Genomic DNA, 12,454 nt, shown 5'->3' with positions numbered 1-12,454 from the left:
TGATTGGGTAGCTACACCACTTCCCTTGAGGCAGCCTTGTTAATACAGCCCAGAGAGTCAGGAGGGGCTGCGGCTGGCATGCCGAGAGCTCACAGTGTGAATGAGTGTCTGCACATGTCCACTGCACAAGACAATGGCTGGAGGAGGAGTGCCTGAACCTGAGGGGGCAGTTAGTCAAAGGGCAGGGACATGTGTACCAGGCACTACTCATGATGCCCAGGACACAGCCTGCCTGGTCCGGGTGGGGGTTACGTGAGCCTGGACCTCTTCTAGGGAGGCCTCAGAAACTATTCATAGGGTACAGGGTAAGAAATGCTCCCATAGACAAGTGGGCAATCAGTGGCCCAGAGAGGGCAGGGACTTCCTTGAGGTCACACAGCAAGGATATAACCCAGGTTTCTGGTTGTCTATGCTAGGGTCTTCTTACCCTCCCAGCTCTTCTTCTTCTGGGGATCCAAGAGGCAGGAAGGAGGCCTCAGGCTGGAGGGACTACAGGGCCGGGGCCCATCTCTCATAGTCTTCTCCGGTACCCCCTTACCTCCCATCATCCCCCTGGTTCAGGCCCACCTGCCACAGGTCCCCTCTCTCACGGACCCCATCTCCTACCACCCTCTTGTCTGAGGGATCCTCCCATCTCTCACAATATCTCTACCTTAGGGCTCCCTCTTCCACAATCCCTGTTTTAAGGACTTCTCTCCCACATTGTCTGTGGGACAAGGCCCCAACTCTCCAAATCCCCTGATTCAAAGTTCCCACCATACTCCACTCAGGGGGCCCCTCCCACAATGTCCTTGCCTCTGGACCCCACCATCCATGGCCCATGCTGTTCGACACCTCCAGACCTTTGCCCGTTATGTCCTCTGCTCAGAACAAGTACTGGTGGGGTATGGAGTAAAATCATTTCCACTGCGTTCCTATAAGGAAATCCAATAGCTCTCATAACAAAAGTCAAACCCAAATTTCCCAAGGTTGGCCATGGGAGGAGGCAGCTGGACCTGTGCTTTCAACTCTCTGCTCCTCAAGATTCATCTTCTTGGGGGCTCTTTCACAGGTGACCTCTGAACTCAGGTGCTGCTCCCCATTAATGTTCTGAGCTAAGTGTGCACTCGCCATCCGCCATTTATTTCCTAAAGCCAAGCTGGACCCAAGTGGGAAACCTGAACAAGACTCTATTAAAAGTCTGGGGCTGACAAAGTGGAAATAAACAGTAATGAGACAACTGATTTTCAAAGTGTGGTTCATTCAGCTTCAGCTTGGCCCTTCCCAAGGGGCCTCCCTGCTTATTGCTCCACCAGCCCTTTTGGCAGGGGCCATCTACCCCACCTCCTGGGAATGTCCCAGGCCTCAAAGCCCAAATCTAAAAGGGATGTGAACCTTGGAAGACAAAAATTGGGGTTATGGGTTGCCTGGATATCCCATGTGGGACTTCTTCTTCAGCCCCATCCAGCCTTGGAAAATTAGGCCCTCGGTTCATGAAAGCGAGCAGAGGCTTCCCAACACTTCCACACACATTCTTGAGGCTTTTCTGTGCACCCCTTTAGAATGCCAGTCATTTTCCTACAACTCGGTGGCAAGGGCAGGGGCAAAGACAGAAAACCTAGTGCTGTGGGAACTAGGGAAAAGAAAGGCCCCAGCCTGAGACGCCAGCCACTCTGGGGCATTCCCTAATACAGGCCAGCAGCCCCTAATACATTACTGTTAAACTCAAAAAGGCTGAACTCTAGAAATAGTCGTAACATTCATGATAATATAGAAGCAATAACACCCACTCCCACTTATCGAGCAGTTGCAAAGTATCACGACTCTTTCAAGCACTTTACTGGGACCATGTAACTGAATCGTCGTAACACCTTGAGTGTGGTACCATCAGGATCCTCACTGTCCAGATGAAGACACTGAGGTTCAGGGAGGTGACAAGGTCAACACAGCCTGGATTTTCATTAAAAAATTCTCTTTTAAATGTTCTCAACCCTTTTCCTTTCCCAACTTCCCTTCTTCCCATCCAAATGGGGAGGGGTGTCTCTAGGTTCCTAGTCCTAAACCATTTATCCCTGAGAGCCCAAGGATTGAGCAGGGAGTTTTGCAGCAACCATGGCCCTCTCACTAGCCTGTCTCTTGAGGAAGGAATAGATTCCCACGAATTCTCTAGAGTCTCACTATTCAAAATATGGTCCATACACCAGCAGCAGCAGCAGCAGCTAGGTACTTATTTAAAATGCCTATCTAGAGGCTGGCCCGGGGGCTCAGGCGGTTGGAGCTCCGTGCTTTGTAAAGTTGAAGGCTGCTGGTTTGATTCCCACATGGGACAGTGGGCTCTCAACCACAAGGTTGTCAGTTCAATTCCTCATCCCACAAGGGATGGTGGGCTGCGCCCCCTGCAACTGGCAACTGGACCTGGAGCTGAGCTGCACCCATCACATCTACTACTGAAAGGACAACAACTTGACTTGGATAAAGTCCTGGAAGTACACACTGTTCCCCAATAAAGTCCTGTTCCCCTTCCCCAATTTAAAAAAAAAAAAAAAGCCTATCTATGAATGGGCCCCACCCCAATCTGCTAAATCAGAATTTTTATCTAGTGTTTTATCAAGCTCTCCAGGTGTTTCTTATGCCCTCTAGAGCCAGAACGACAGCTCTACACGGTCCCCATTGTGCACTGCACGAGAGAGAATACCTAACACTTGCTTTCGCCTTTAGAGCTCCTGTAAAGCCCATTCGTGACAACCCACTTTCCGCGACGCCACACGCCCGGTTTCTGAAACTACAATTCCCACAATGCCTAGAGGCTCTCATTGTCGCTTTATGTGACTACATTTCCCGAATGTGCTTTGCTAGCCAGACCACCATCATGGCGCCCACCCTTCCCGACAGCATCAGGACTACAACTCCCACAGTGCTCAGCGACAGAACTCCCGCCCGCCACGGTTTCCGAAAGGCGCCACGTCCGCTCAGCTGGTTGCGGCCCAGCTCTTGCCGGTCCCGAGGGGTCTGCGGGGCTCAGGGCTTGTTACAGCTGTTCTACCCCTCACGACGCAGACATGGCGGCGGAGAAGGACCAACAAAAGGATGCCGAGGCGGAAGGGCTAAGCGCCACGTAAGCAAGCCTACTCTAGCTCCCAGGACTGAGACCCGGCAGTTCTGGTCCTCTGCCCCCTTCTCCCTCGGGTCCCAGGAATCTGGATCCCCAGAGACTAGAGTCTAGGCCCCTGGTTTTCTCTTCGAGGACTCTGGAGCCTGGGCCCTCGGCCCCCTCTTCCCCTGGGATCCAGGAGCCTCAGACCCTTACCCCTCCCTCCCCCGCCCCCTCCGCACACCCGCAGAACCCCGGGGTTTGGGTTGCTGCATCCCCGCTCTTGCTGGAGGTCCCGCCTGGGTCTTGGTCTACCGCTGACCTGGCCCCGCCCGCCAGGACCCTGCTGCCGAAACTGATCCCGTCCGGCGCGGGCCGTGAGTGGCTGGAGCGGCACCGCGCGACCATCCGGCCCTGGGGCACCTTCGTGGACCAGCGGCGCTTCTCGAGGCCCCGCAACCTGGGCGAGCTGTGTCAGCGCCTTGTACGCAACGTGGAGTACTACCAGAGCAACTATGTGTTCGTGTTCCTGGGCCTCATCCTGTACTGCGTGTGAGTGCCTCTCCGCCCGCCCCCGCCCCCACCAAGTTGCACTGGTCGGCCCCGCCCTCAGCGGCCAGCCCCTCCTCTCCCTGGCCAGGCATGGTCCCCATGGGGTAGCTCTGCCAGACTCACCGAAGGGCCAGGTCTCCCCCATCAGCTTGACCAGGACGCAGTGTGACCAAATGTCAGCTGAACTTGCCTGGTCTCAAGGACATACATAGCCTGCCACCCGCCGGTGTAGAAGTTCAGGGTCCGTCCCCCTGGCAGTGCCAGCCGCAGCTGCCTGACGAATGCTTCCCTGCCCTCTTCCAGGATGACGTCCCCCATGCTGCTGGTGGCTCTGGCCGTCTTCTTTGGTGCCTGTTACATCCTCTACCTGCGCACGCTGCAGTCGAAGTTTGTGCTCTTTGGTGAGAAATCCCCTGCCCAGATGCAGCTGTGATCCTTCAAATTCTGGTCTCTTGGAACAAAAGCCTTACATCCCAAACCTAAGTCTTCCTAAACCTACATCTACACTAGATCCCCCAAACTTGGTCCCTTAAAATCTCAGACGCACTAGATGCTCCCACCAGCCTCAGCCACCCAAATTGCTATTCCCCAAACCTAGAATGAGATACCCTAGAGCTCACTCTCCGCCTAGATGCTGTCCCTTAAATCTACTCCTCCCCTCTCTCCTCCCTGACTTGTACCGAAAACACCAGCTGCAGGTATCCATAGTAGACAGCAGGTGGCGATCTTACACTGGCCTAGATCTGTCCCCGTCCTCTGTCCTGCTTCTTGGGTGGGACCAGAAAGATCTTGGGACTTCTCAGAGAGGGAAGCTGAGGCCTGTGGCCCATATGGTCCCAGACTGGCACCAAATATTCCCCACCTAGGGCACGCTCAAGGTTTGGAGTGAGCATAGGGAGGAATTGGGATCTGATAAGCAGGTAGTCCTGAGACAGTCCTTCAAGGGTCTGCAAGTTATGGACATGACAAAAGTAGGCTGGTGGAGAGGCATGGTGGGCAAGCACAGGGCATGGAGGGAGCTCCTCAAGCAGTCACTACCTGGCTTCAGCTGCTGCAGCCCCCTCCGGCCTGCAGACCCAATTTTACTCTGCCACAAGAAACCGGAAATCTATTGTTAGGTGAAATCATTCAGTTTCTCTGTTAGCCACTAATCAAATTCTTGGGGAATATTGTACAGACTTAAAAAAAAACTTCCATAGGTCAGACTTGGCCTTGGGCTACCAGTCTGAGACTCCTGGCAGACAGTGGGGCATTGGAGAAATGGGTGGGGCCAGGACTTGGAGAGCCTTGGCATGAGTTTGGATGATCCTAAGGCTCCCAAGAGCTTGTGACATCAGACTGTTGGGGGGCATCCGGGATTACTCTGGGAGAGGGCACACGTGTCTGAACAACTGCCCCAATGCTGTCTGCCCCCAGGCCGAGAGGTGAGCCCTGCCCATCAGTATGCTCTTGCTGGGTCCGTCTCCTTTCCCTTCTTCTGGCTGGCTGGTGCAGGTTCTGCTGTCTTCTGGGTCCTGGGTGAGTACAGGGTCTGGGTAGCGGGGGTGGGTAGTGGGGGCCAGGTGAGGGAGCAAGGCCCTGAACTGTCCATTTTCTTGCAGGAGCCACCCTCGTGGTCATTGGCTCCCATGCTGCCTTCCACCAGATCGAGGCCGTGGACGGGGAAGAGCTGCAGATGGAGCCGGTGTGAGGTGTCCAGCCTCCCGAGCCAGCTGCCCCATCCCTGTTCACCCCTGTCCCGCACGGCTCTGCTGCTCCAGCCAACGGCCCCCTTCCCGTCACAAGTCCAGGGAGGGAACCAGCTTTGGAAATAAAGCTGTTGTAATTGTCATTCAGCACATAAGCTCCCAGGAACTGTGGGTCTGTGTGGGGTAATGCTGGGGTGCTGGGACAGAGGGGGACACACGGTGAGGGGAAGACAATAAATAACTAAAACAGGATGGCAATGGTGGTAAGTGCCAAGGCGGAGAAAAGAGTTGGGGAAGAAAACTGTGCCAAGGGTCCCCCGGGCCAGCCCCCTGTTTGATTTGCTAGGAGGACTCAGTTGGACTCACAGCTGTGTTTTATTATGAAAGGATACAAAGCAGAATCGGCAAGGGAAAAAGGCACATGGGACGAAATCAAGAGGAAATCGGGCATAAGCATTCCAGAGTCCTCTCCCAGCAGTCACATAGGACGTGCTTACATCCTCCAGCAGTGAGTCGTGACGTGTGAAATGTCTGCCAGGGAAGCTCATTAGAGACTCAGTGCCCAGGCTTTTTATTGGGGGTTAGCCACAAAAGTACCCTCCATCTAGCATGGACCAAAACTCCAGATTCCCAGGAGGAAAGCAGGTATTCCTGTGAAAACAGTATCCTTTGCACAGTTTAGACAACGCCAGCCACCCCAGATGCCAGCCAAGGGCCAGCTGTGCAAGCAGGCCTCTCTAAGGACAGGGGTCTCAGGTCTACTATGTATCTAGAGAAAGTTCTCGATTGAGCCAGGGAGCAGCTGCAGGTCCTTGGGAGGGAGAATGTCCTGGGTAGAGGAAGCAGTGAGTGGGTGCAAGGCCCAGAGATGAGTGTGCCTGGAGGTCTGAGAGGTTAGGATCCAGGGTGGCCAGAGCAGATAAGCTGGAGGAGAGTGGGAGACCTGCAGGCTTCGGTGGGACTTTGGTTTTTACTCAGTGAGGTGAAAGGGACACAATTTGCATTTCATTGTAATGTGAGGATTGCCATGTGAAAATGCTGACAAAAGAGAAATACACCTGGTAGGGAAAGCCCTAGGCAGATACAACAACAAAGTAAGGTGACAAAGAGGGCCTGAAAAACTACTTCATGTGGGGCTGATCGGGAGGGTTCTCTGAGGAGGCCTGAGGGACACAGGCCAGCCATGGGAAGAGCTACAGCTGGTGTCCCAAGCAGAGGCATGGCCTCCCCAACCTCATGTCATCAAAACTCACCGTTTCATATCGTTCATTCGGCAAGGGTTACCGAGTGAGTACCCACTGACCACCCGGTGTTCTGGAATCCTTCTGTCACATATGGTGACCACTTGAACATGGCTGGTCCAAATTGAGACATACTGTGAGGGAAAATACACACCACATTTCGAAGACTTAGTAGTGTAAGAACATAAAATGTCTCAATCAATTTTTATATTCATTGTGTGTTAAAAGGATAATAGATATACAGGTTTAAATCATTTTCTTTAAAAAATGTAATTAAGTAGAAAACGTAAAGTTATATCTGTGGCTTGTTTTCCGTTTCTACTGGACACGCTAGCTTAGATGCTGGGGAAATGTCAGGGCTGCAAACAGACCAGGCCCTTTCAGAGCTCCCATTCAAGGTGAGAGGTGCGATACACCAATCAAACCAACACCAGGTAACTCAGACAGTGAAAAGCACTCTGAAGCCAATAAAACGGGATTGGGTTAGGCTAGAGAGTAATTGAGAAGGGCAGGAGCTCACTTAGATCAGGGAGGTGGGGCCTTGCTGGGCAATAAGGAGATTGTCCCTTGGAGGGATGGGGGAAGAGGATTCCAGGTTCTCAGGACCAGCAAGTGCAAAGGCCCTGAGGTCGGACCTGCTCAGTGACAAGGCGTCCTTTGGAGTGAGGGGACAGCCTCAGGAGACGCTGGTGGGGAGAAGGTCAGGGGCCAGATCAGGTAGGACCTGCAAACCATGGTGAGGTCTTTGAATTTTAGCTTAAGGTCATGTGGAACTAGGAAGGGTTTTGAGCAGGGGAGGGAACAGAATCGATGTGAACGTGAGAAGTATCCCTTTGGGGGCGTGTGGGGATGGGCTGGAGACAGTGAGACCAGAGAGACTAAGCCAAGCTGGAGGAGATGAAGCAGGGACATGGAATGGAGAGGAGGGGCACGGAAGGCCCGCTGCTGGGCCGGGAGTGCATACACTCAGGTGCCTTCTTGGAAGTGACTGTGGCCAGGGACCCAGGGACCTGGGATTGAGATCACTGCGTCAAGAGGTAAGAGGTATTTGGGGTGATAGGGAAGACAGGAGGAGGGTCGGGGCTTGGTGACTGACCTGCATGGGAGCTGAGTGGGAGGGAGCAGGCAAGGATGACCAGGCTTCTGGAAGACCAGGAGGCCGGCGTGTGTGGGTCCACACTGGTCCTAGACAGTTACCAGGGGTGCGCTTCCAGTGACAACCACCAGAGGGCGGAAAAGTGCCTCCTGGCTTCCAGGGAGGGAGCTAGAGCTGCACTCCTCCTGGGAGTTGAGCCCTGGGTGCGAGGCTCAGAGGCAGGCACCTGGCTCTACTTCAAGACTAGCATCCCAGTGCCAATTTGGGGGTAGCAGAGAGCGTTTTGTCTGTTGATGCAGATACCACTGTTCCTAGGGGAGACAGTCTTCATGCCCATAGCGGTGAGTGGTCACTAGGTCCAGTCTCTGCTGCTGGCCCTAGAATGCATATGGTCAAGTGCCTTGTTGGAGGTGACTGAGGCTGGGGGCCCAGGGACGTGGGACTGAGATCACTGAACGAAGATGTCAGCAGCTTGGGGCTGGGGGGCAATGGGAATTTGAGACTCAGTCCAGAGGCCTAATCTGGGGGTGACTAACTACACATCCCCAATTCTGGTGTTGAGTTATTGAGAGGCTGAGACCAGAAGCTTCCATACAGGGTGGTCAAGACTGGGGATCCATTTTCCCATCCTTTTCTGAATGACCTTGGGGTTGAGAGGTTTGTCTTAGGGTAACAGAAACTGGGGCTTGGTGTTTAATTGAGGGCACAGAAACCAAAAGTCTGGTTGTCTATTTTGGTGACCGGCTGGGGGTCTAGTTGGATGTGACAGATTGTGTATCTAGTATTGACTTGATTAAAGAAACTGTAGGCCCAGGTTTGGGGTGACAGGGACAAGGGATCCAGTTGTCCAGTGTAGAGTGACAGAGCCAGGGAGTGACTGTACCTCATTTTGGGTGTCAGACTGGGCATCTGGTTGTCTTGTTTGGGGTGACAGCTGGAGTCACCTGGGGTAATAGGAATAGACAGCTGGGGTAATAGAAATTGGGGATCTGTTACCAACTTTGAGGTGACAGAGATCAGTGGTCACTTATCTAGCTTGGGGTGACAGAGAAGGGGATTCTTTTTTTTTAATTTTATTGGGGAATATTGGGGAACAGTGTGTTTCTCCAAGGTCCATCAGCTCCAAGTCGTTGTCCTTCAGTCTAGTTGTGGAGGGCGCAGCTCAGTTCCAAGTCCAGTCGCCATTTTTCAATCTTAGTTGCAGGGCGTGCAGCCCACCATCCCATGCGGGAATTGAACCAACAATCTTGTTGTTAAGAGCTCGTGCTCTAACCAGCTGAGCCATCTGGCCTCCCATCCAGCAGCTTAGCAGCAGCTCATTTTTTTCAATCTAGTTGTGGAGGGCGCAGCTCACTGGCCCAGGTGGGAATTGAACCGGTGACCCTTTTCAGAGCTTATGCTCTAACCAACTGAGCCATCTGGCCACCCCGAGAAGGGAATTCTTGAGGTCTGGGTTTCTAGGTGGCAACTTTGAGGTGATGACACTGGGGGTCCAGGGTCCTAGTTTGGGATGACAATGTTGGGTGTCCCCTTGGCTGTAGGCGACGTGATTGGGGTGGTTTCCTTGAGGCACCAACGCTGTCTAGTTGGTGGTGACAGAACCTGTGAGTCCTGTTATGTAATTTGGGACAAAAGAAATTGTGGGGGGTGTCTCATTGCTTAGCTTGAAGTGACAGTAACTGGGAGGATCATTTGTTTAGTTTGGGGAAAAATCTGTCGAGTTTGGTGTTAATAACACAGTGGGACTATTTCTCAAATTTTAAGTGACAGATTAGGGACTCTTCTGGTTGGAAGTGACAGGGACTGGATTTATTTAAGGTGTCAGAGACTAGGATTTTTGTCATGGTTGGGGTGAGGGGGCTGGGATTCTACGGTCTAGTTTGGGGTGACAGACTGCAGTTTGATTGTCTGGTTTTGGGGTGACCAAAGCTAATAGTCCTGGAGTTTCTTTAGGAGTATCAGAAGTGGGGCCTAGTCTCTTTTGGGGTGACAGAATGGTAGTCTAATTTCTGGGATAAGTCACCAAAACTTTAAGGTTTGAGATGACAGACTGAGCATTCAATTACTAGTTCAGAGTGACAGAAATTGGGGATCTGGTGGACTTTATGGGAGTGTCCAAGCCTTGTGGTCTGGTTTTCTCATTTGGGGTGCCAAAGACACAAGGCCAGTTGTTTAGCTTGGGGTTAACCAGACCAAGGGACTGGTTGTCTAGTTTGGGTGATGCTGCTGGGGTTCAGGGCTTTGGTTTGGGTAAGAGACATTGGGCGGCCACTGGGCTAGATGGAGGAGGCAGACACTACAGGTCCGTTGCCTAGTGCGGGGGACAGACCGACTGGGTCCTACTGTTCAGCTTGGACGGCAGAGGTTATGGATGTGGTTGTGATGATTGAGATCTCAGAGGACTGTGGGGTTTCTTAGTCCAGTGTGGAGTCCACATGTCTAGTTTGGAACATCAGAAGTGAGGGTTCATTTTCTAGATTGGGGTGGCAGAGATGTGGGATGAAATGACTGGGTTCCAGGTCTAGTTCCGGGTGATGTGGAATGGAAGTTTTCTTGTCTGCTTTGGCATGAGTGGCACTAGAGACCTGGTTGTCCACTTCAGGGTGACAGATTGGAGTCTGGTTAAAGGGGCTGTGGGTCCAGGTCTCTAGTTTGAGGTGATGTGTTATGCCTCAATTGCTCAATGTGAAGTGACAGGGCCTAGAGGTACCATTGTCTGTTTGGGGTGGCAGAGTCCCAGGGTATCTAGTACTTGGAATGACAGAGACTGAGGGTTTGCTTGTATCCTTTTGTGGGGAAGAATCTGGGCACCATTCAGGTTGATAGACCCTGGAGATCTGGTTGCCTAGTTTTGTGTAACAGAGACTAGGGTCCCTGGGTATTTTGGGGGTGACAGACTGGGGTCTGGTTGTTTTGAGTGACATACTGGGATAACCAAGGATTATTTGGGGCAAAAAGATGGCCGGTTTGGCTGCCTAGTTTTATAGGACAGAAACTGGGGTCCCAGGGTGTCTTTGGGGTGACAGAGAATGGGGGTCTGGTGTTCTGATTTGCTAGGATCATGACAGGGATCTCAGAGCATATTTGGGGTGACAGAGATTGAGGTCTGATTGTCTAGTTTTGTGGGATAGAGACTGACATACTAGGACATTTTGGGAGTAACAGACTGGCTAAGACGAGGTCTGGGTGGGAGACTGGGTGCTCAGCTGCTAACTTGTGGGGACTGTTGAAAGTCCGGTTGTCTACTTTGACGTGCCAGAGTTTATTAATCCATCGTCATGTTTAGGGTGACAGACTATAGATCTAGTTGTTTGAATTGGGGTGACAGAAACTGTTGGTCTTGTTTTCTTGTTTGGGTGACAATTACTAGGGTCTTTTAGTCCATTTTGGGGGAGACAGAGACTGAGATCAGTCGCCTAGTTTGGGGTGATGAGACCAGGTGTCAAAGGCCCTGCTTTGGGGTAACATACAGTCTTTTAGTTACAGGTGACACTGACTGTTTGTTCCTGGGCCTGGGACCAATTTGTTGGAACAATAATTCAGTTTTGGTTGAGAAACTGTGGGGCAAGTTATCTAGCTTGGGATAATAGAGTTGGGGTTCTCATCATCTATTTGGGGGTGATGGGGTAACAGATATTGGGGATTCTGGTGGGTTTGAAGGAATTGAGATGAGGGATCAGCCTGTGTCCTGTGGATGAAACTAGGGGTACTTTATTGAGGGTTTCAGAGACTGGGCTTCTGGTAGTCTACTTTGGGGTGACAGACTAGAAGTTCAGTTATCTAGTTTAGAGAGACACAAACTGGGAATCCAATGGCTCAATTTGAGATGACACCAAGGGTCAGGAGATTTCCTTGGGGTGGCATGACTGGGGGTGTGGGGGCCGAGCTTTGTTTGACAGATTAGGTCGAGGGCCTTGGGCCAGGAATCTGTGTAGTATGTGGCAACATGGCGGCCAGTTGTGTAGCTTAGGGCACAGACATGGAGTGTGGCAGTGCAGCTGGAGGCGAGGAGAGGAGGATTGCCTTTCTTAGTTTGCGGTGCCAGAAACTGTCCTTCCAGTCCCCTAATTCAGGGCGCAGAGCCTGGGGACCCATTGTCTTCCAGATGTGGCCGAGTCTAAGAGTGCTAACACTTGAGTGTTCCTGGGGTGACTGAGTCAGGGGGTTCCTGCACCCAGCTGTGCGGGCCCTGAATGAATGTGGACGTTTGAGTAAGTGTGGCCTGGAGTGGGAGCCCTGTTTTGGGGTTACTGAAGCTGGGAATCTGGGCATTTGGAAGTGGGGTCAGGAGGTCAGGACTCCAGGGTCCAGGATCCACTTGAGGGCTGTTTGTTTGATCGCGTTTGGGGATGTCTGTGACATGAAGGTCAATGGCTTTCAAGACTGGGAGGAGGATTGAGGCTGGGGCCCGAATACCGGGCTGGGGGTCTCTGAGGCTGGGGCACAATGAGCTGGGGGGCTTTCTGGCCTGGGGTGCTGAGCTGCCTTTATCAGATACAACAGGGGCCCAACGGTGAACGTCTAGTTCAGGGGCAATGGTTATGTTGCTCAAGTGGTATTATTGCAGGTGATGAAAACGGGGGACCCAGATGCCTACTTTGGGGAGATGGGCTGGATTTCAAATACTGATTTTGGGGTGACTGAAGTCCCTCCTATCAAGTTCTGGGTGTTTGTGGGTCCATGTTCCTGGTTTGAGGTGCTTAAGGCTGGACTATAGATCTGTGATAGTGCAGACTTATGTGGGGGCCAAAGGGGGGCTGCTGAGGCCTAGAGTAGAAGAGACCTGTTAAGTTTGGGGTGAACGAAT

General features: G+C 52.4%; 1 protein-coding gene across 1 annotated transcript; it reads left to right on the top strand.

The window, feature by feature from the left end:
* Positions 1-2,896: 2,896 nt before the first annotated feature.
* Positions 2,897-5,458, top strand: RABAC1 (Rab acceptor 1). Its single transcript, XM_081030963.1, has 5 exons — positions 2,897-3,094; positions 3,410-3,622; positions 3,926-4,023; positions 5,039-5,140; positions 5,224-5,458. The coding sequence occupies exons 1-5, from the start codon at positions 3,039-3,041 to the stop codon at positions 5,310-5,312; spliced, it is 558 nt and encodes a 185-aa protein (XP_080887089.1). The 5' UTR covers positions 2,897-3,038; the 3' UTR covers positions 5,313-5,458.
* The last annotated feature ends 6,996 nt before the right edge of the window (positions 5,459-12,454 follow it).

The sequence above is a fragment of the Rhinolophus hipposideros genome (assembly GCF_964194185.1).
Source record: "Rhinolophus hipposideros genome assembly, chromosome: 21".
Taxonomy (NCBI): domain Eukaryota; kingdom Metazoa; phylum Chordata; class Mammalia; order Chiroptera; family Rhinolophidae; genus Rhinolophus; species Rhinolophus hipposideros.
This window is presented reverse-complemented; position numbering and strand designations above follow the sequence as displayed.